Source organism: Prinia subflava, chromosome 6 (genome assembly GCF_021018805.1).
Source record: "Prinia subflava isolate CZ2003 ecotype Zambia chromosome 6, Cam_Psub_1.2, whole genome shotgun sequence".
NCBI lineage: Eukaryota > Metazoa > Chordata > Aves > Passeriformes > Cisticolidae > Prinia > Prinia subflava.
Genome location: NC_086252.1, coordinates 7970882 through 7995104, shown reverse-complemented (window position 1 = coordinate 7995104; position 24223 = coordinate 7970882). Strand labels below are relative to the sequence as shown.

The 24223-nt window shown below is 44.7% G+C and overlaps 1 protein-coding gene across 1 annotated transcript in view; it reads right to left on the bottom strand.

Moving 5' to 3' along the window:
- The window catches only part of BARD1 (BRCA1 associated RING domain 1), a 41826-nt gene extending 21176 nt beyond the window's left edge, over nucleotides 1–20650 (bottom strand). Inside the window, exons 1-5 of the mRNA XM_063400099.1 lie at nucleotides 19428–20650; nucleotides 19241–19297; nucleotides 15561–15700; nucleotides 7969–8963; nucleotides 559–639 (exon numbers count right to left, since the gene is read on the bottom strand). Coding sequence (XP_063256169.1) covers nucleotides 559–639; nucleotides 7969–8963; nucleotides 15561–15700; nucleotides 19241–19297; nucleotides 19428–19582 — 1428 coding nt within the window. The 5' untranslated portion in view covers nucleotides 19583–20650. The remainder of the gene's footprint in view (nucleotides 1–558; nucleotides 640–7968; nucleotides 8964–15560; nucleotides 15701–19240; nucleotides 19298–19427) is intronic.
- Nucleotides 20651–24223: the final 3573 nt, after the last annotated feature.

Sequence of the window (24223 nt, the reverse complement as noted above, 5' to 3'; positions counted from 1 at the left end):
ATGATGCAGGGGTGCTGTATTACGCTCCTGACAGGAATTAACCTGGAGCACAGCACTAGCAAAAAGCCCCGAGAAGAACTGAACAAAGGCAAATTAGACCACGGGGAACAAACCCCTGCAGATTACAGGCTATCAGGAATGTTCTGCAGCAGAGGAAGAAGTCGTGATTGAAGAGAACCTTTTGTTTGTTTTCTGTAATTCAATCGAGCAATCTTTTCACTCCACTACTTGATATATTTCCAAACCACTGAGGACATTAGGAACCCATTAAATACAAACATTGTTTGGAATTGATCATCTTTGAGTTATCCTAGCTGTATTTTCTGCTTTTGCTGATCGATTCCGTGGCCTGCCCTACACCCCAGCCAAGGAGAATGACACCTGGGCAGGTCAGTGGCTGCTGATGAATTCTTTTAACCTTGTTTATCATAACTTCTTCACTTTGCAAAATTCTCTGTCACTTTAAAGTATGTGAGGGAGGCTAAAATATTGGAGAGGAATGGAGGGATGAAGTGAAATCTGATTCCAGGATGAGAGAAAGAAGCCCTCAGCACTCACCAGTGGTGTCCAGCCTGCGTTGTCTTTGACATTGGGATCTGCCCCGTCCTTCAGCAGCTGCTCCACAGCTGCTAAGTCACCCTGCAGAGGAAAAAAACAGAGTTATGAAAAAGTGATGAAGAAAATACACAGATACAGACTTTAGAGATGCCCAATTATAAATTTAGCTGCAATAAAAATGTAATGATATAAGCCTTCCATGTAGACATGGTCAGGATAACAAAAGCTGAACTGATCTGGAGACCACAGTTCATCATTGCTATTTCACTTAGAACCACCCACACGTTTTCACAAATACATATTTCTGGATAAAAACTATGTATGTAAGAGAGTTAACTCAAAATAATGGAAAAGTTTGTGCTAATTGCAACCTGTCCACTACAGTCAAACTGCAGGGATTAAAGTCAGGAAGGTTTATTTAGAATTTCCTCATCCTTCAGACTGGATTTTTTCAAGCTAATCTAAATAACTGGCTGAAAACACAGGTGAAATAAATTAATAAGCCTGAAAAGCTTCTAGAAATTAGTTTTCCACAAAACAAAAAGAGTTTTATTTAACACTGCAATTGCTACTTGATGCTGAATCTCACTGACACTTTCTCTGCCAGTTATCTACCAAAAGAGTTTAAATTCACTTTTTGGAAAAATGTTATATTCAGCTTTCACTGTAAGCAAGGAGGTGTGGAGAGGGTAGAAACTGATGCAGAGGCTGTGGAAAAAAGGCTGGATAGAGATGAGGCAGAGGAAGCAAAAGGGCACAATTTGTGAATCAGAGGTTTTGACACCCTGAAAAGCAAAGCTGGTAATAAGACTGGAGCATATCCAGATGCTGCTATAAATAGATAAGGGGAAGGCACCTGTGGAAGCTGAGGCAAAGAGATCTCTGCAGTGCAGGCCTCAATTCTTATTATTTTAGGCAAAATAAAAGTGTTTCAAGACAACTGCTGACACTTTGCCTAGACAAGGGTGCTGTGATCCCAAATGAAGACACTATTAATATATAAACTGGTATGTAGCTCTTGCCAAGGCCAAATATACAATATTAAAAAAAAAAAAAGATCTGAAGGAGAGAAATTTAATCCATGATACACATCAAGTTTAATTCCCTTAAAGTAGTGGAAAGTCAAGGAATTTCTAGATGCTACTCACAGCAAGCCTTAGAAAAGATGAGAGAATGTTATATTAAGCTTTAAATACAATAAAAACAAACTTAATCCGATTTTGTTACCGAGAAACTCTTTGAAAAAACAAAACAGCTTTAATCTTTACTCAGGTTAGAAAAAATAGCAAGACAGACTGCTTTGCAAAAATAAATCCAGCAAGCAACAACTGCAAACTCAAAATTCACCAAAGTAACGCTGAGACTCACCGGCTTTACAACCATCAAGCAAATTAACACGTCACAGATAAAATTCATGCATTATATTCACGATCTGGATGCCCCAGCAAAATGTTACCTTTCCAAGCAATTCAAGGGTTCTAGCAGCAGCACATTCTTCATGGTTGCAAGGTAACAGACAGACATCAAACCTGAGGAGTTGTTCAGAGGCAGCCGAGACAGCGCTCGGCGCTGAGATCCTCCCCGACAGGGAGAACACACAATTACCTATAATGAGCGAGAGCTGAGCTTATCATTTAAAGTTCAGTTTGCAAACATGTTCTGCAGAGGGTTTGACATTTCAGGAGCGCTGCTTTAAAGCGGGAAGAACAGCTAATAATTTGTGTGGGCATCAGCTCCTATCACAGCTTTTCAGATCAGTGATGTGAGCATTGATTTGTAAAACATCGCCGTGGCTTCATCAAAGGAAACGTTGCTGGTGCGGACACCGGGACTGACAACATCCCCCCCCTCAAACCCAGGCCCACGTCAAAATTGGAAAATTGGTGTTTGGCTGCTCACAGAAGATAAATATTGTCATCATGTCATCTGTAAATGCAACCTGCTCCCTACAACCAGCACCGAGCGCTGAGAGTGACAACAAGGAGGGAAAGCTGTCATGAGCTGCACAGCGCCTGGATGGGCGCTGCCAATCAGGATTACAAGAGAGATGTTAACAGAACAGAGCCAGGAGAATGTGCCTTTTGTGCCCTCAGAGGCTCTTCAGTCAGTCACCAGAATGTGAACATTCAGCTAAAAAAAAGCAGAAGACTAAATTTCAAGTGGCAGATCATTAACAGACACGTTATCAAGTCCCTCCTGCAAGCAGGACCACAATCCCAGAATCGTTTTGGTTGGAAAAGACCTATTAGATCATCTAATCCAGCCACTGGTGCCTCTGACATTTGCCCGGGTCTTACAGAGGCTGATAACAGGTTTGGATGGCAAGTCAAGCCAAATAACTGTGATCCAAGAGTAAAAAAAAAAAATAAGTAGTTTGGTTATTTTTACGTTTTTTACATAAGAACTGGTTATTCCATCAAAGCTGATGGAATAACCTAATAAGCTAATAAATGCTTTGCTAAACTCTAAACAAGAAAGAGTAAAGACCAAATCGCAGACACAAATATGTCAATTCTACATCTTCCCTCCATAAGGGAGCAGAAGAAACGACACCTGTTAGTACAGAGTGACTAATTCCAACATGCTGCATCAAGATGTGCTTGGACTAATGCTGGAATTAATTTTGTACCTTTAGTTCCTTGAGGATATTTGATGCAGCAGGAAAATCACCAGCCTCCACTAAGAAGCCATAACCAGGGGGACAGGAGGAGAGACCCCCTTGGCAGTCTGCAGCAACAGAGGGGAAGCGTTAAGTGGAGACACTTCTCGTTCAGAAAGGGAGAACAAGGGAAACACCAGGCAGAAAAAACATTCCTCACCACTAAAAAATTCACAGGCAAGTGTTTATTTTGAAATCTAATTATCAATGAAGGACTACATCCAGCTCTCGAAGAGGCAGGAGCTACTGCAGAATGCAGAATGATCCATTCGGAACAAAGCAAGCTCAGGACATTTCATGCTCATGGCGAAGCTCAGCCGTAGTGACGAGGCAGCAAAGGCACGGCTTTGCTCCTCCTGGAGCTGGGGAAGCCAGGGAAGCAGGAAAGGCACTGGGGCCATCTGTTGGCAGTAGGTTACACAGAGAAGAGCATTTACACGGCCTTAGCAATTCCTTCTCCCAAGGAGAATTTATTTCCTGCAGCCACGGTGGGCAGAAGCCCAGAAAACCATCTCTACTTGGCTTACGCAAGGTTGTTGGAGTTGTTTTTCCCTTTCCCTCAAGTCCTGAATTTAATACATATGGTTAAGAACTGCAACTGTCCTTTCAGTCCTATTTTACAGGTTTGTTTCTTCTATTTTGCCCTTTACAATTTCCATTAATTAAGGTATTTTTCACTGAAAAGTCAAATTGCTAAATAAATGAAAGCGTATTCTACCAGAAAACATATTCTACCAGTTAAAGAGAGAGATCCAAAGAATCAGGACAGTACACAAAGATGAAGCTAAAAACCTGTACCTCCTTCAACCAAATATTTCTTCCTTTACTTACAAATTTAACCAGGCAACTTCAATCTTTAGGTCAAACAAATGAACCAAAAAAAAAAAAAACAAAACCCTTTCAAACACAATGCCATTTGCTTGTTTAAGCTATGGGGGAAGTAGATTATTTACAACTCATAAATGGTCAAGGAGGACAAATTAATTAAAGAGCTAATAGGAACTGTGAACTCTCTCCAGGATTCTACAAGTTTCTCACCTCAAAATCCTCCAAATTCTCTACACAGCAGCCTGTTCCCTAATAGCAAACTTACAGGAAGCTATGCTTAACCTTTAATGCATCCAAGGAGTTACGTGCCTCAGAAACAAGGCAAGTAACAACCAAGCATTATCGAAAAAGAAATGGTAATTTGTTTCCAGGCCTCCAAATCAGCACTTGAGAAGATGGATTGCTTTGACTCCTGGCCAGTTTCCATATTCTCAAGTCCTGCATTTGAAACCATTGCACTATTTCCTATTTGCCTTGACCTCGTTTCTCCAGGAGGGGAGATGTTCTTCTGTGAGCCCTCTCTCAGCCATGACACACAGATCCAGTACAAAAAGCAAGGAAGGGCACAGCTGACCAGGTGAGACACCTGAAAACAAGATTTAAAACCCATCCTGATGTTCACCATCACGTGCTGACAAAACCACAACATCTTCTCTGCTCTCCTTCCTGACGTGTCCTTAACTGGTAAAGCAATGAGAGGAACACCCTCACAGGCTCCAAAGGAACTATCTCAGTTATTCTACTGTGTTAATTAGAATGATCATGAAGAGTCCAGCACAGCAGGCCAGCCGTGGGTGAAGCCTTGCTGTGAGCCCTGCTGAGAGTGCAAGGAGGGAAAGCTGTCATGAACTCTCACAGCTAAAGGGTCCCTGGAACAGGAGGTAACCAAAACTGGTCCAAATATACCCTTTCTCTCTTCAAACTAAGTGGATGCTCTGCACAGAGGCAAGCTCCTCTTCCCTCAGAGCAGGGACAACTCCTCATTTCCCTCTAAGCTGAAGCCTCACAAGCCTTCCCCCAGCTGTTTCCCATCCACTCCCTGTAACAGTGGGGCTGCTGCCAAGCTCCTCTGTTACCCTCTTGTGCTGCAGCTCACTGTCCCTCTCCCTGGAACCCACAGTGGCAAAATTCCCCAGTGCCCTGCCCCACCACCCCCTCAGGAAAGCAGCAGAAGCACAGGCAGCCCCAGAGGTGAAAGGCAGTGCCAAGGAACCGGGGGGTTCCTCTCCCCACCGCAGGTTTAGGGCTCTGCACCAACCCGTTAATGGCGCTGTGCTGGGACTGAATTGCTGTAGAAGAGGCAATCAAGTAAGAAGAATTAAGAAGAATTAAATTACGAACAATTTGTTCTCTAACTGTAAAAAAAATCCCTGTGTGGAAGGGCTGGTGATGGGGCAACTTCCCACTGGTTTAGAATATTCAGAGCTGAACAGGTCACATTTTGCATTTTAACTAATTGGGATTTTCACCTTTAATGACTATGAAGATAAACGTGACTGCTGTTTGCTACAGGAAGAGTCACATTTTTATTTTATTTATTAGTTTAACTCACCATTAAGTTCATCCACACTAGAACCTTTCTTGAGAATCATTTTGATTTCAGTGAACTAATAACCAGTAGTACTAGTAAATGGGGACAATCCCACAGAATCATTAGAAACAACACAGCACTCTTACTTTTTTATGCCTGCTAATGTTGTTTATGATCTCTTTTAAATAAGAAAAAAAAGGAGAATTCAATTAGCTTTAATTAAATTCTGGGTATTAGACCCTAACAGCTAATGAAAATCACACAGATTTGTTTTTATAATTAATGAAGTCCCAGAGAATTAGAGTTCATTTTACTTTAGGGGAGGGTGGCAGCTGCAAGTCTCTTTCCCTTTACACACATGGAAAAACATTACTGGCTGTGAAAACAAGAAAAAAAAATTGCCCATAAAACAAAACTGGAAGAGAAATGCTTCTTTAAAAAAAAAAATTAGAAATAATTTGAAGGAAAAAAACCAAAACAACCCCAAACCAACAAATCTAAACTCCACACTGAGAATATACAAAGAGAATAAAACCTGGTATTTTTAAGACCTGTTTGACAAAACACTTTTATCAGTTCATACAGGGCTCCTGCAAGTTAAAAGATCATAACCAAGGGATCACTTTGCTCATGTCATTTTTGTCCCTTTTCAAAGCAAACTTTGGGATCAGCCTGAAGCCCTACCTAGCCACACAAGCCTTTGCTAATGAGCACCTCAATGAATGTGGAGCTGCTGGATAAAAACCACTGCAGGACTAATGAGGAACAGGAGCCATTTCCCACTTTAGCTCAATAATTATAAACACGGAAAGGAACTCACAGGACTGCAGAAGCCCATCCCACTGCCCACACTCCAGCTGGAAATCAGCTTTATTTGGCTCTACCAACGCCAGTAAGGAGTGCCAGCAACACCACCAAACTTCAATAATCAAAACATGTTGATCCTTTTTGTCTACAGCGTGAACTGTTTAGTTTTTCCTCATTTATCTTCAGAATGCTTTGCAATGAAAAACCACCTTATTGGCATATCACCAATGTGTCAATACCTCAAGATTCAATGAGCTGAGGGATGCTGTTTTCTCAGATGAAATCCCTAAATTCCAAAGAAGCATCAGGCATATTGCTGGAAACCACACCTGTGTGCAAACTTGTCAAGGCAGATCCATTTTTCTCAGAACCAGTCACTCATGACTGTATTCGTTACAAATTTCCAGAAAATAACAGAAGGGTAATTTGTAAACAGTGTTTTGATAAAGAGGGACTTAAGACAAGAGGTAACAAGAGATCTCTCCTTCAAAGCTCTTGAGTCCTGTGAGGACAACGTTTCATTTTCTGCCCCCTAATTCCATATTAATGACACCAAATATGAGATTTGAACCCCACTCAGCTCAGCTGACACTTCCATTTAAAAAGGTCTCATGCAGCAGGAGTGGCTTATTAGAAATGCCTGTGAAAGAGGACACAGCTATTTATCAAGAAGAGCTTCTGTCTCACCTGACAGAAGTGTTGTATAAATGTCAGGTGCTTATAGAGGAATCAATTCTTCCAGTATATGCAGTTTATTAACCACACGGCATTTGTATTTTATGATTTAGCACAAAGTACATTTAAATTGCCAGACTACAAACTCTTGGAGAGGAGGGAGCTGCCCTGAGTGCATCTGGAGTGGACATGTTTTACCCAGCTTTTACAAAGTAATGAGCAAGGACAGCCCCTGCCAAGAGCAAAGCCATCAAGTTCTACCACACCAGGAACTGGATATTAACCCCATCATGAGTGATAGCTGTCATTCCAAGAAGAGTATTGGTCTTACATTAAACTGAGAACACCCCAACTCTGTCCCTTCCCTCCAGAGCATAGGGCTCAATGTGGGAATCACAGGTGCAGCACCTCATTCCCCTTGAGCCAGCACTTGCATCAGGTGGTGGATCTCAACGCTTCCATAATGGTTAACTAATGTTTCACAGAGTTCTCTTTGTGTACTTAACTCAGATCTTGTCCTGGCTGAGTTACCAGCTCAGACTGAACTGATCGAGGTCACTCAGTGAGATCTGAAATACTTCCCAAACTCCTTGTGACAAATCAGAGATAGCTTTCAAGGCCAAAACATTTCAATGCTTATCACTTCCTAGAACTCACAGCTATCACTGACACTGAAATGCCTTGAGATTCCAAGTACAATCATCTTTGATCATTCAAACAGTCATTTCTGTAGGAAATCAGAGAATCAGGCAGGAAACTTCCCAATAAACCTACAAGAAAAAGATCACAAAATGAGATTTCCCTCCTCCACATAGGGCGTTCTGAAGTAACTGGTTCCCAGAATGTTTTTAAAACAGCATTGTCTTTTCAAACCTCTGCTTAAAGCTGAACTAAAAGATGATGGTCCTACCTTGATGGCAGCAACATGGAGCAACGTCTCTCCCTTGTGATTTCTTCTGGCCATTGTGCTGCCGCCAGGGGATCTCAACACAGCAGGACTGAGTGGTGTTGCTGCTCGACTGCAGCTCTTAGGGGTGGATGGGGTGGAGGGAGATTCTGAAAGTGAAGGGCTGCTTCTGGCCTGAAGGGCTGCAGATCTTCTGGTCTTCACTGCAGTGTCAGCGAGTTTGGAGGCAGAGGAACAAATCCGAGCTGGTGTCCGTTCAGTGGCTGGGCAGACGGGGGAGCCCTGCAGTGACTCCTCTGAGCCCTCGGCCTGCCCGCCTGACTTCCCAGGAATGCTCCTCTCACTCCTCCTTGCTCTTTTAGACTGAGGAGTGCCCCGCAGACTGCATTGCTCTCTTCCACGTTTCAAAGGCGTCACTTCATTTGCTACTGACTGCAATGTCTCTGCAGCACAATTCTTTTCCTTGCTATCTCGTGCAGAGCACACAGCCTCACTGTCATCTTTCTTCTCTGGGGATTCTGCCTGTGGTAGAACTTCCACATCTTCCTGATTATTGCTGGAGTCAGGTTCCTTTACAGACTCTTGCTGAGGTCTTTTGTCAGGACTCTCTGGCTCCTGAGTGCACAGCACTACTGGCTGACTGCAGATGGTCACACACTTTTCCTTGGGAGTCTTCTCCTCAGCTCTCTTCTGCTCAGGTTCCTCTAAGCTCCACTCTTTGTTAATGTCTGCTAGATGTTTCTTCTTCATCTTCTTAATCTGTCTCGGGGTTGTTTTTTTTGTTGGCTTGGAGGGGGTTTGGTGAGGAGGGGAAGGGAAGAACTCATAAACTGAAGATGTGTCTTGACCGAGGTCGTTGCTTTTAGTCTCAGCCCGATCCCTGTTCACCACACATCGAATTTTCCTGCTTCTTGGGCTGAACCACATTTTTATCTGTTCCTTCTTGCTCTTTCTCCCTAAGTGTGAGTCAGGCGGTGTGGATGTATCTTCTGCTGAATCTGAGTGCATGAGGAAAGAGTAAAAATAATTATGGAGCACTCTTCAGAACCTCACCAAGCAAAAGAAGATTGTAACAACAGCTGCAAGAACTCATGAAGTGTTACTAAACACAGTCTGTGAGTGCCTTCATTCCTTCTGAGAAAACACACACAGGGACTTTAAAAAAGCCCTGGCAAGGCCACCCTTCTGAGAAGACACAGCGGGTGACTTTAAAAGCCCTGGCAAGGCCACATGGCCACTCTGGAGCTCAGAGATGCACCAGGCAAGTGAGCATCCTGGCAGAGAAATTCCTTCAGTCTGGGGTCACAACACAGCACATGCACAGAGCAGCTCTGACCGGGTCAGAAAAGGACAGAAGTTGGTTTTCTCACTGAGTTTTCCTTGGAAATAGGTTTAACAAAAGAACACAGAAACAATTTTCTAAAGGGATATTACAGTCCTTCTGAAGATGAAAAGGAAAAAATAGCTGTAAGCAAGCAAAAACAATATCCTTATAAAAATGTTGATCATCCCTGACAAATTATAACTGATTCCAAAGATATAGCAGATGAACCAGAGGAATATACAGAAAATGTGTAAGCAATTGCGTCCTGTCATTTGATCCTTTACCCCTAGGTAGTAAGTAATTTCAAGGAAGCTAAGCATTTTGATGATCTCTAACATTTCTTTAAAAATATGCCATGAAGCAATTTTATAAACCACCTAGTACAGGACATTACAAATCAATGAGCAGGAGGATGGAGGAATACCTGTACTCCCAGCACATGAAATAACAGCTGAGAACAAGGACTGAGGACATAAATACTGTCCTCAATGGCTTAAGAATAAATTAAGGAGCGTAAAGTGAACTCAAAATTAGACACTAATTTAATTCAACAGTTTTTTTGAAAGAACTATAGCAGATTTTTTACCAATTCCTCCATTCTGAACTGGTGTTATATTAGATTATTTGGTCAGGTGCTCCAAACTAAATGCACAGCTCATTCTTCCTGTTACCTCAAACCTCGGGGACTACCACTCACTAAAGTCTTGGTGATTTACAGCAATCAAACACAAAACAAATGTGAATTTTGTTTTGTTTGGTTGGGTGTTTTTTGAAGCAGCACTAAGGCCAAGATTATAAGGGCGGGGAGAGTTCTAAGCACTCCTGAAATAAACTATACAAAGTCTCAGTTATTAAAAGTGACAGACATTCACTGCAATAATCTATCACTTTCACTTCAGTGCATTAATTTTCTATGGCTAATTTATTATCTCCATACCTTCTCTTTTTTTTTTGGTGTTAGTAAGTACAGCCCGTTTTTTACAGCAAGTGGGATAAACTCATAGCAGCAAACACACTGGTTCCAATCCCTTAGTCACAAAAAGGTGCATTTGAAACTGCACTTAAAAGAGAACTGTGTAGCTAGTAATTCAGCACTAAAACAGACATTCACAGTTGTCTTTTCAAGCAATATTGCAAAGTTAAATGTTTCCTTAATCTTGATTTCAATTACCCTACTTACCCCTCAAATTAAATGCTGTTACATATTAGATTTAGCGAGAGGAATATGTAAGCCATCAGACCAAAAGTGTCATTAGGAATACAGCTTGAGGCTAGTTAATCAATCATTTAGGCATCTAAAGATAATCATCAAGTACAGAACTGCAGCTATTTGGTTTTCCTCTAAGGCTGGGCTTGGTGCAAACAAGAAACAAAGCACTGAAACTGAGACTGAAATCTCAGAACTAGCTAGCTGTGAGATCATACCCAATCTCATTCTGACAATAACCCTAAAAAAAGGAAGAGCTTGATTGCAGACAGATGCAAAATGTAAAACACAAGTTACTATTTACTCATCTTGCCTTCAGTGTTTACACAAACTAACATATTTTACTCCTTGTAAAATACTTACCTTGCTAAAACTATCAGTCATCCCCAAGTGAAGAGAAAGAACAAAATTGGCTTGCAGAAGTAATTTGTGCAACAATTTTATGATGGCCAGAATTCTTTTTGATGTGCATAGCACAGCCAGGCTTTAAAGTCCAAGTGACAAATTCAATCAAAGGCACTGTCCTTCAGAAGTATGATCTAAAGCAGCAGAACACAACGAAGCATTTACCCTGGATGCACCACTTGTGGCAGCAGGAAAGCCTGGGAAAAATCCACCACGAGGCTCCCTGAGCTCCTCTGTTCATTACTGGTTGCTCAGCAGGGACTTGCTAGTCAGGTTATTAAAAACCTGCTGCAAATACAACATTCCACATGAATCCATTCCCAGGAGTGTTTTTCCTCACCTGCAACGACCTGGGGTGTAATAGAGGATGTTCTGAAACAGGGAGGCACTCGTGGAACACGAGTAAAAGATGACCACAGCCCTGACAAAGAGACCCACCCTGTCCAGAGGCCAGCCCTGCACACCCAGGGGAGGACACTGCATTTTCTCCAATTTCACTCCATTTTAGACTCTGCTATCCCTTCCTCCATTTCCAAAGCGTGCAACCACTTGGACAAACGGCCAATCTACCTTTTCCCTGAAAATTCAATCTTTTCATGGACCCAGAGCTGTGAGGGAGAGAAAGAAAGAACGAGGGGAGATCCAGCGCCAAGAAGTTGAAAGGAAGTTCTTATGATTTAATAAGTAAATGTTAATTTATATAAAGAGGGTATTATCTGGAGGCTAAGTTCATTCAGTTAAAGTACCTTCAGAGAAAATTGCTCATGATAAAATCAATCCAAATGAATTCTCTGCTGTCTCTCAGTTTGAAGCCAGAGCTTGGATCTCAACAGGATTGAAAAAAATTACTGTTATGATTTTGATTTAATTATCCTTTTAATAAGTAAGTGTCCTCCCAAAAAATTTCAGGCATTTAGACAAGGTAAATCAGTAGAGTGTGCCTTACTAATCCTAGATTTTAAGCATCTGCAAAAGCATAAAGAGCATCCACAATAACACATCCTAGTAGAACCAGCCTATAATAAATGCAATAAATTTAGTGTCCATTACCTATTAAATGTAACATTCAGATACACAATGTAGTAACTGAATTATTTCTAAATTAGAGTTATTTGCACATAATAAGCCCAAGTTTCTCAACGCTGAGATTTAATAGAGTTTGATTTCTTAAGTGTTAAAAGGGTTGAGAGTACACAAAAATACCAAGAGACAGTCAGTGCCTTGCAACTAGAGCTCCATCTCCATGTTCTGCTATAGAGCAATTGCAGGCTAGTGCAGGGGAAAAAAAAAGGAGCAATTAGAAAACGTGGTTTAGCTATCATTAATCTGCATCAAAGGAATGTAATGATGCACATTGTGTGCCTTTCAAATTATTCTCTATTAGGGGTTTCAGAACAGAAGTTGAGAAATCTCTTTGACAAACTAGTCCCTTATTAAAAATCAAAGGGAAGAGCTTTGGTACCATCTGTGCAACATTAGTGCCTTCACTGAAGAATGATTATTTTGCAAGTTAAGTATTCAACACTGAGGGGGAAGGGGAGAAATTCCAGCTATTCAAAACTCCACCTTTAGATATTATGAAAAATGTCACAGCATCCAGGAAATGCAATGTAATCTGTTACAACAGGAGTTCCACGTGCAGGAAATGTGAAACTAAGTCAGGATACCATAAAGGTTGATTGAAAGTTGATATTGCTGCCTGTCCACCAGCAAGAGCTTGGGAAGCTTTGACCAACACCTGCAAGGTGCAGCTCTGCAGGAGAAGAGGGGAGGAAGCCTTTCTGTCTGATGTGTAAGAATAAGGTAAATCAACTATAAATGGTTGGTGATGGTTATGAAAATTTACCATCTCTTCTTTTTAAAGAACGTTACGAAGAAAAGCCTATGTGTTTAGAACTTCTCTTTCAAAATCGTCACTGTAAATCAACAAACCTAGTGCTTTATGCACACTGTGCCCATGATTCAGCAGGTCCTTGGGGATTACCCACCCGTGGAGCCCAACATCCCACCAGTGTCAGTCCCCAAGCATCAGAACTGAGGAGTCTGAGCTGCAGACATCCTGTGGTGCCTGCTGGCCACCTTCCCTGCACCCTGGTACAGCACAGGGCAGCCAAAGGTCAGGCACCTCTCCTCACCTTGCCATGGACTAAGCACATAAAACCTCTAACAAGTGAGTTATTTTGGAGTCTCAGCGTTTCCTACCTATAAAGCTTGAATTTTCCACCTATAATTTGCGCTTTACAGCCAGTTCCAGGTTTGTTGCTTGTCAATTCATCTCCAGTCGCCCCAGGAGTGTCATTTGCTGTGTTTCCCTCTAATTTAAAAGGCAAGTATTAGCTGTTCTGTGCAGTCTTTCCTGAATTATTTGCTGCTGCTTCTTACAATGCACATGCTGTTTGGCAGAAGCTATTTTTATCCCAATGGAATACCAAGTGAGATCCCTCTCATGTCTACTGTGGAACCTCAGGGTACAGGGATTTTTGTATTTGAAATATTCAGCGTGAGCTTAACCCTATCCTTTTCAGTCACAGCAGTTCCATGGGCTTTTTTAAAAGAAAAACACACAGCTTACTGCATGCACTAGCTCTGTCAGAGATTAAAAATATTACTAGTAGGATGCACTTAGAAATTTCAGAGTCAACAAGGATCTCCAGCAAGATTTAAGAGAAGCCACAACTGTCTCAAAACAAGGCATACACAGCAAATATGCAAAGGGAACATAAATATATTGAAATATTCTTTTTTTTCAACTGTTTCTCTTCCTTTCCTGCACTGAAAGATTGATTTTTCGGTCTATTTCCTTTACTGGAACGTAAAGTACAATTTCTGACCTTCTACCACAAAGGAGAAGAAAATATTGTTGGCAGAAGTACAGTGCTGTAAGAATGTGAAAGCAAGTCCTTAACAAGAGAAGAGAAGCCACGATTCTCCAAACTCAAACATATTTCACTTTGGATACATTAAGTTCAAGGCAGAATTTAATGTATCCAGACATCTATAGCAGGTGAGGGATTTGCTGGAGATGAAGGACAAAACATCCTGAAGAATTTGCTCTCAGAATCTCTAAAGCTACAACATCCTGTGATTTTCAACCATTTCTTTTTATTTTCCAGCACACAATTAATTGGTTGTTCTTAGAGGTGTGCTCATTTACTTATGAATTCAAGGTAAACCATTACCAGCTCAGGAGGATTTTCTCCTATCCCTCAGTGTCACACATCCAAAAGGCCACTGTGCAAATCCTTGGCACACTGCAAAGATTACAACTGACAGAAAGGCATCTCCCAAATAATTTAATGTAAAACACTCTTGTAAACTTCTGTTTGGTGTCTGCTTTTAAGTCAGAACAAGGGATGATAAAAAGAGTTTAGTTTAGTTCTTTAGTTTTGTTTAGTTCTGGGGCCTAGCCACACCATGCAGACTTGATTTTAGAACTATGGGGTTAAATGTACTACTCAGTTTTTAGTACAGTTACACATCAGACCAACTTTTAAGAGTTAATCCATCTCTAAGAGTTCTCCAAAACATGTAAACAGTATCAACAGCACTACCATGTTGTATTTTAAATGCTTTATTTAGAGCATCACAAATAGTTCCTCTCAGAATGATTCTCTTCCGAGTGTGCTTCTAAAAGCCTTCATCACTTAAAATGTTTCCCTGAAATCCTATTTAAGCCATCATCTGTTTTCTATGCTCCAGAAGATTTCATCACCACAGGATTTTATACCTATATAAAATGTATTCCTTGACATTTGGACACAGGCTTCCAGCCTCGTCACTTAAAATCCATTTTGGTGCCAATAAAGAGCTATTCCATAAATGACTGAAGGTGCTGATGGGATTAGACACAGAAAAAGGATCTTTAACTTAGAGAAACATGTTAGGAAGCAACAATGAAGGAAGAATTACCTATTCTGTATCTGACAACTAAATGAATGTTTTCTAAAACTTGGTATTACATAAATGCTCCTCTCTGAGCTTGCAGAGGAAACACACAATCACCTACGCTTATTTCACTACAGTTTTTCCTACTTTGACAAACAACCTAAAATGTGATAGAGATGAATTCCCAGAGTACGTTCTCTTCAACCTTCTAGCACAGTCAGCAATGACAAAACTTCACTGCAGCAAACTAGCTGATTGTTAGGGACCAGAAAATAAATGAGTTAAGACTTGCTTCCTTCCCCTTTTTAGGCAAGAAACACAGATAATTTTTCTCATGTGCAAAAACCCTGAAAATTACCAGGACAGCAGGCATGATTCAGTGCACAGAAACGCAGAGGCAGGAGAAGATAGGCATTAATTCTTTAACAGGGCCCCCCTAAAACAATGCAGAACGTTACACATTGGGGCTCCCATAAGACATGACAACCTGTGCCCCTGCTTTGTGCCACCAGACTCAGCAACCTCTCCCACTTCCATCTAATTTCAGAAGATGTATTTGAATGAATTATGGACTAACCCGCTCACGCGGATTTCTCAGTAAAACAGATTCAAAGAACGAGCAATCCATACAGACAGCTCTCTTCAAATCGAATTTTCCAAACATGACTCGGAACAGCCTCTGGGAATTTTAAGCAGGGCTGCCCTGCTCATTCCCTGTGAGGTGAAACAGGGCGGGCTGGGCTGTGCAGCCACAGGGAGCCCAGTGGGTCTCACCTGAGGCGCCCAGGAGCTGCCGCAGCTTGCCGCAGAGCTGGATCATGTCGTCCAGCTGCCGGTTGATCTGCGCGTCCTGCACCCAGGCCGGCATGTGGCACACGGGGCACGCAGTGCCAACACAGTCCCCCACGCAGGACCTGGAAGGCAAAGGGAAAAGCCATTATCCAGGGGAAGTTACCTGCTGCACCCACCATCAACTGCTTCACAAACAGGTGAGAATCTCTGGATTTGGCACTGACAGAACGCCGCTGCAAGGCCCGCATGAGTCAGTCACAAACACAGGACAGGATAGATCTGTCACGGCGAGTGACAAGCTGAACAGAATTAAGCTACCCACTTCCAGAGCCTTGTCAGGACAGGCATGAAAAACGCAGCGCCTCACAAGCTGTCCTGAATTTTCAGAAGCTCCACTGCGGTTTGACTCCAGGTAACAATTAGGTTTAACAGTTAAAACTACACATTCTTTTACATCTGCTATTCCGCAGCCTTCCGTTTTTAAACACGTGCCAGAAAGCAAACCCAGAGTAAACAACAATTTCTGTCTTTTGCTAGTTAAAATTTGCTTGATGCCGTGTGAGCATTTCTCTGTATGAATTCCCATGAGGGTCTCTAGGTGCCCGGGGTACTTTATCACAGCGTTTATGTCAGATGATCACAGTGGGATAGGTGGGGAAACAGATTAACTCAGTAATAGTGCTCTCCTCAAATCAGCCTAAAATCTTTAATTATCTTGATTAGGCCAGTGAGGAGACCTTACGATTTGCCATCTGAATTATAACATTCAAGGGCCATTGCTACATCTCATCTCTGATCTACCCTGTTAAATAGGGGTTATAGCTCCACACAGCCAGGACTGAATCCATTTCAGCAGTCCCAGCTACCTGAGCACTCAGTACTCATACAAAAATCGCTGCTAACTCTGTGGTTTGTGCTTTAAACACGCAGAGGCCCTTGTAGCTGAGGCACTGCTGTGTTTGGGAGACTGAAGCACAGCTCTTGGCTCCAGCATATCCTAGGTGATATCTGACAAATCTCTTGGAGCAAAGGAAAGGCCAGCCAGGCCTCCTCCTCTAGGGAAGCTGGCCTCAGGCTTCCCACCCCTGTAAATGGCACTGCAGAGGAAATGCAGAATGATTTTGACACCATAACATCTCTCTCTTACATGGAGCTGTTGGGATTTTGTTGTCAACTGGTAATGACCATCTACCCCAACAAAACTGCAGAAACTGATCTTGATAAATATCCCCGTCCATAACAAAACCACGGTGAGGGAGAACCCGTTGTTTTATGTGTGACCTGACTGCTGCAGTTCATTTGTTTCAGGTCTTTCACTCCGTATTTCAGAAGCCAATCCTCCCCAGGTGTGCTAATAAATGTCTGCCCTCAGCACTGGACCAGAATCAGTTCACAACACTTAATCTTGACAAATTCATCTTGACAGAGCCTGAATTTAACAGAACTAAATCAGAGTTGAGAGTGTTTCCTTGAAAAGTTCCAGATGCAACAGAATGGAACTCATTTCAACTCCAGCACTACAAAAAAAAGGTACTGGAAATTTGTCATACAACAGTTAAAACATCAATGACCAACATGCAATGAAAAACTGAAATAGCAGCAAGCTGGACTTACTGGAGAGGTTATAAAGGTGTGGCAAATTTGTTGTGATTTTATGTATTTATTTCTGTATTTATTTATTTTATGTATTTTATGTATTTAGTTTTGAGAACAGCTCGCGGTAACTGCAAATATTATTGAAAATACCTAATTTGCTTCTAAAGAAATTAATCTGAATTTCTTCAGGTTTATTTAAAAGAAATAGCCACTGCCCAAGTCTCAGTCATCAAAGGACAGATGGAATTGCTGCTAAAAGGTCAGGCACACAAGAGAGAAAATATTAAGCACAACAATAACTCAGATAACAGCAAATAAACTCCTTTTTCTGGAGCAAGACCTAGCTGCTAATGAGTGCAAAGGACTCGTGTGAGCTATTCTTTCCAGCCTCATCAATACAAACTGCATTGTCCTCTTGATCTTTGGAAAATTTTTCTTTAAAAACCCCCCAAAACTTCAGTGATTTAAGTTTATCACCTAGAATACACACAGGTCATCCAAAATAAAACCACAAGGCCTTAGATGCCCAACAGCTAAATAATTACATTTATTAAGCCACGTGTTCATATTTTTAAAAATAAATACATGGTTCTGGGGTTATTTTACAAAATAATCTGTAGACAGGTTGTATAAATGAAATAAATAATTTAAGGAATTCCTTCAAACAGTGGAATCATAGAATGATTCCACTTGGGAGGGACCTCAAAGCCCATCTCATTCCACCCCCCTGCCATGGGCAGGGACACCTTCCACTATCCCAGGTTGCTCCAAGCCCTGTCCAAGCTGGCCTTGGACGCTTCCAGGGATGGGGCAGCCTGTGCCAGTGCCTCACCCCTCTCACAGGGAAGAATTTCTTCCCAATATCTAATGTAAACCTGCTCTCTTTCAGCGTGAAGCCATTCCCACTATCCTGTCCCTACGTACTCTACGTAAAAGGTCCCTCTTCAAGAATTTTCTACAGCAATTAATGGATGGCCTCAGCTGGGAAAGAGCACGTGTCTGGAGAGAAATAAATCATCTGTGCATCTTGTAGTACATACATAATCAATTACTCCTTGAAAAGCCAGTAAATACTCTACTTGTATTTTAGCTTAGAAAAGTGCAGCTGAAGACAGGGAGTGGATGCACACCCATGAGGGAGGGGAGAGTTTCCTCAGCTTTTACTGACATTGTGACTCCCACAGATTAACAGGAAGCAAAGCTGAGTGTCTACGCTGGCTTACAGGCAGAGGTTAGACAGTATCCTCCTTCTTCACCCTAGTAAAGGTAGGATTTTATCAGGCTGCTTACACCTGTGCTGTGCAGAGAAACTCTTTAAGATACACAGCAGACCTTTTGACTCCCCGTGTTTGCAGGGGCATGCCGCAAAGGGCAGTTACACGCACGGCAGCCAAAACGTTCCACCAGCTCACCCAAAGGCGGTTCTGGGGCACAAACTCTTAATTTCAGTCTCTGCCTGTACTGAAAATGCAGTGAGCTGTCCTAGGAGAGGCGAGGTGACCACCACCACCTCACAAGTGCCTCGCTGGCAGAGTGTTTTTAATGTTTCTAATTTCAGTCAGTTTGTTGAAGCACTCAGATTATTTGACCAACTCTGAGCAGGGGTAAGGCTGCCTCTGCCAACGCGCTTCCAGGGGTGTGAAAACAGACTCAGCCACAGGGGAGGATCTGAAGTCTTGGTAGACGGCCAAACCAACAAACACCGCCCAACCCTCTGGGGCAGAGCAAAAGCCTCTTGGAAACAGGAAACACGTTCCCAAGCTGCTCCTTTTTCGTTATGGGAGGAGAAAGAGAAAGGAGTTGAGGATGATGAGAACTGCGAGCCGTTTTGTAATTCTACCCCACTACAAGCGGACAATTCTCTCCATCAGACTGAAAGTTCCCTTCACACCTGGCCAGGATCTTGAAGGCTAAACCAGCACTCCTGCATGGGACCTACAGGATAACAGCAGCTCCCGCTTTCCTCTCCCCCTCAGCCCCCCGGAGGACCAGAAGGCACCGGCGGCGCCCATCTCCGTGTCCCTTCTCCACGGCTCGGCGGCGGGCGGGCGGGCCCCGGTACTTACAGGCAGAAGACGTGCTCGCACTGCCCCAGGGACACGGGCTCCCGCAGGACGCCGGCGCTGTGGGCAGAGCAAGGAGAAACGCGGCACTTTTAACACGGCACTGTTAACACGCGCGGCCACACGGCAGGGGCCGTGGAGGAAAACAGGTGGGGAGGGTGAGGGAGAGGGGAAGGAGGGCATCCATTACCAGCGGGAGCAGCTCAGCGCCCTCTCCAGCCGCCCCAGCGCGGCGCGGGTGTGGGACCAGGAGTGCCCGGGCTGCGCCATGGAGGGGGCGGCGGGCCGGAGGGGGCTGCCCGGGGCAGGCTGGTTGCCCGAGCGCCCGCGCAGAGCCTCCCTCATCGCTCCTCTCAGCCCGGTGCCCTCAGCGCTTCCCGCCGCCGCTCCGAATCCCCCGCCCGCCGGCACTGCGCAGGCGCGGGGGCCGCGCGCGCCGCCCGCCCTCAGCGTTTCCCGCGCTCCGGGAGCGGGGCGGGGCCGCCCGTGAGGGGCGGGCTGGGGAAATGGCGGCCCCGAGACTGGGGATTCCTGGAGCAGGGCGGTCGTTCAGGGTGTGGCAGGAAAAGTGGGTGCTAATGTCTCCACGTGCGGCTCCGTAGGCGGGAGTCTTCAGTAATTGTAGGGCAAATAGGCTGTTAATGTCTTCAGGAGCGACTAGGTCTGAAAGAATGGCTTGACAGTCTTGGGGGAAAATGGGTCTTTTTGTCTCTACGAACATCAAACTGGCAAGTTTGTTACAGGACCCAGACAATTCTGAACTTTAGGGTGATAGGAGAAAAGGGGCCGCACTAGTCTTTACGCCTGTTGCAGAACATAGAGTGTCTGAATTTCCAAACTTTAGGGGCAGATGACACATGTTCACGCAGCTTAAAGCCATTTAGTCCCATCCCTGTTCCCTGCGAGCAGAGCCCGGCCCCCCTCACTGCCCCTCCTGTCAGGAGCTGTGCAGAGCCAGCAGATCCCCCCGAGCCTCCTTTTCTCCAGGCTGAGCCCCTTTCCCAGCTCCCTCAGCCAGTGCTCCTTCCCCAGCTCCGCTGCCCTTCTTTTGCCCTGCTGCAGCCCCTCAACATCCATCTTGTCCTGAAGAGCCCAGAACTGGGCACAACACTTGAGGTGTGGCCTCGCCAGTGCCATTCCCTGGTCCTGCGGCCGCACTATTCCTGCCACAGGCCAGGTGCCCTTGTCCTTCTTGCCTACCTGGGCTCGTGTCCAGCCGCTGCCACCGGCACCCCCAGGGCCTTTCCCAGCTTTCCAGCCCCTCTGCCCCGCCTGGAGCTGCAGGGCTCATTGTGGCCAAAGAGCAGGACCCACTCAGCCTTTCTGAACCTCTTGCTGTTGGCTCAGCCCGCCCAGATACCACAGCAGCATCCAAATTGATCCCATACCCAAACCTGCTGCTCCCATATACAACTTTGCAGTGTTTGTGCATCTATAGCAAACATGTCTAACACACCATAAATACCTCAAATGGGGGCTGACACGGGTGGGTGGGCACAGCTTTGTGGTGCTGAGGGCACCCACCCCTCAGCACCTGCCCCATGCCAATGCCTTCCCACATTAAACATTTCATTTTCTTCTCTCTCTTCTCTCCATTCTTCTGGCAGAGATACCTCACCAGTTATTTCGGGTTTCCAGGGCAGTTTTCCCCTCAGCCTGTGTGTCCTGCAGCACCCCAGGCCACAGCCCAGTCTCCCACTTTTGCAGGTTGATGTTTTTTAAGGTGGTACCTGCACAGCGACGCAGCCCCCGCCATCCCTCTACAGCATAATTACTGGAGCACATAAAGCAGTTATAGCAGGAATTTATCACTTTCAGGTGGAAATACTCCTGGCCAAGTAAAAGATAGAGCAGGGATGCCAGGAGCAATTTATAACAGGCTTACTGACATTTCACGTGGAGAAGCTCCGCCAGTGAATAAGCATCAAGCCATAAATCTCGGAGAAAACATGATTAAAGCGAGCGACTTATTCTTTGAGGGAACTTCATCGTAAAAGGACATGGCGGCGTGGAGCTGCAAAATTTGGGTTGTGACAGTGTAGAAAACAGCCATCAAAGGGGTGTCCCAGCCCTACCTTATCTAGACAGAAGGAGTTCTACTTAAATGGGTGTTAAATCAGGGCTGAAAGGATTTCTTAATAACTTATTAATGTATTCCAAGAGGGAGGTTCTCCGGTTTTCAAATGTCACACCCCTCTGCTTTTGTAGCTTGTTCCCTCCGTGGCTCCTTGTGCTGGTTTTGCTCCTGAACACTGGGAATGGTCTAAATTGTGAATTTTATATATATAGATGTAAATATTAGGGAAGGCTGCATATTTATCTTTTTTATTAATATGAACCAGAGGTGCAGGGAGGTGAGCTCCACACAGGATGTGGAGTTGTGAAATCTCTCAGCACTTTGGATCCGAGAGCGTTTGCTGCTGTGGTCTGGGGCAAAGCTTTGCGGGGTGAAGCAGCACCGCGCTCTCTGCACTCATGGTTAACTCCCAATCCCTTATCCGTGAGAGAGGAATCCATGGACGGGCTGGAAGGTCAAACAGCAGCCTTTGTGGGTGACACTGTCCTCACAGGGCCAGAGCGGGATGGATGCCAGCACGCCGATCCTCGCTTGCCTCGTTTCCCCGGCGTGGAGAGCAGGGCTGTTTGCCGGAGCTGCATGGGCGCGCTGGGATCCAGCTGTGAAAATGCGGCTGTGTCTCTGTAATGGGCTGTTGTTTCCCGGTGCTCGGGGCAGCCCCGCTGCGTTAATGACACGGCGCGGTGTCCCCTCTGCGGATCCGCGGGGGGAAGGAGCAGCAGCCACGGAGGCGAGCGTGGAAATGCGGGAAAACCCGCCTTGTGTCCCAAAGCACACCTTGTAAAGGTGTGGGCTGCAGGCGGGCTCGGGTGTGTGTCTGCCGAGGGCAATGAGCTGCTTCAGGGCACAGCATCCTCCTGTCCTGTCTTGGGAGAGGGAAAGGGGCAGGGAGGAGCCCCTGTGCTGCCCAAAGAGGAGCTTGTCCCTAAGCCCTGCAAGCGAGGGGACTGGCATGTCCCGTGGTGCCTCCTCTTCCCATCCTGTGTGCTCCCGTGGTGCCTCCTCTTCCCATCCTGTGTGCTCATGTGGTGCCTCTTCCCATCCTGTGTGCTCCTGTGGTGCCTCTTCCCATCCTGGGTGCCTCTTCCCCCATCCTGTGGTGCCTCGTCCCATCCTGTGTGCTCCTGTGGTGCCTCTTCCCATCCTGTGTGCTCCTGTGGTGCCTCTCTCCATCCTGTGTGGGTGGAGAGCAGGAGGGGGATGTGACAGCAAGGGACACATCGGCACACTCGCTCCTTTCCTTGGGCCGCAGGGGGTGGAGCTGGGACAGGGATCTGCTCCCTCGCGTCGCCAAAACCAGGATAAACTGACAAAATAAGCTAAGCCTGTCATTTTTTTTCCCGTAGGAATGAGGAGTTGCCAGGTGTGACCTTAACCTCGTACTCCCTGTTACTTGGCTCATCCTGTGCTCCAAAAACCCAGCTCCCAGCATCTCCCAGTGCACCAGGGATCCTGAGAGATGGCAAAAGGTCTCACTGCTGAGAAGAAACTTTAACACAATTTGAAACATTCAGAGCAGGTTACAAGCAACACTTGATCCATAGATCTCTTGAGCCAACCTGGCATTTATGCTCACAAAATATGAGATGCCGATATATGCTGTATAGCCCAGTAAACCAGATAAGTGCCTCCTCTTCCTTTCCTCCAGCTGAAATATGTTTAGTGTCTCTCTCAATAAATCCACAGATGCAATAGTTTCCATTGTGCTGAGACATTATGTGGGAATTTACAAACATTTACAACTAAGTTAAACTGAGACAAAGCACTGCCCTGGGCAGCCTGCATCTAACAAATACTTGCGTTCAGGAAAGATGTAAAAGTCACAAATGATTCATTCACCTTAATTTTATAAAGGTTAAAGAGCTGGCACTCTTGGAGATCTAAGAAATGTCTTCTTCAGCAGTGAATTACTGCAACCAATTGGACAGTCAGAGGCAAGAAAAAAAATGATAGGGGGGAACAGAGGGAAGCAAGAAATATATCTCTAAATTTGGTTTATGCAGTATTTAAAGTACAAGTAAAGCCATTCCAGGCAGTATAAGGCTCACACACTTTAAAATAAATTTGTTGCATGACAGAAAGCCAGTAAAAGGGTTTCAGCAGTGCTGTGATGGAGTGAGGCGGCGGCGTTTGGGGCATGCATGAATCAGCAGCCCTGCACCCCGCTGAGGCAATGCTCATCCTCACCGTGCTGTGCTGGAAATGGGATTTCCAAACAATGCTCAGCTCTGGAGCCAAGCCCGTGCTGAAGGATGGCTTGGCTCCCTGGCTGACGAGGAAGGTAAAAAATCCTCGCCTTCCTCGTGCTTCATTGCCAATCTGGTAAAGACCTTTTTGTGGAAATACGCCGCTACCTGATATTTTATTCATTTAGTGAAGTTCCCCAGCTGTTCCTCAACAAATACACCATTATTATGTGATTCATCATGTAACGGGAAGGAGTGCGCAGAGGGGAGCAGTTCCATTGAGTTTTGTAAATCAGTTGTTTACCTAGGGGCTAAAAGAGCCAAAGCTCCGGGAAGAGGGGATCCCTCTGCTCTCCTTCACCTGAATATGGAGCACATCCTGAAATCTGCAACAGGATGGATCCTCTTCATCAGACGACTGCAGAAAGCAACTGGAGGAGGCGCAGCCTCATCTTTGAATTCCCTCTCTCCCCAAATGTCTGAATCACAGGCTTAGTTTGCTCCTCAGGCCACCCCTCTGGGGCCAATTCTGCTCCTCACCCAAAGCCCTGTGAGCTCACCCAGGTTGCAGAGGCATCGTGGGCTGCAGTGCTGGTTTGACAGACACGGGGCTGCTGAGATCGTTCAGTGCAGTAATTGATTGGGCTGTTAGACTGGCGAGTTTTAAGGTTTCAAATACTGAGGGATTTGATGCCCAAAAGGAAATAATAATAATAATAATAA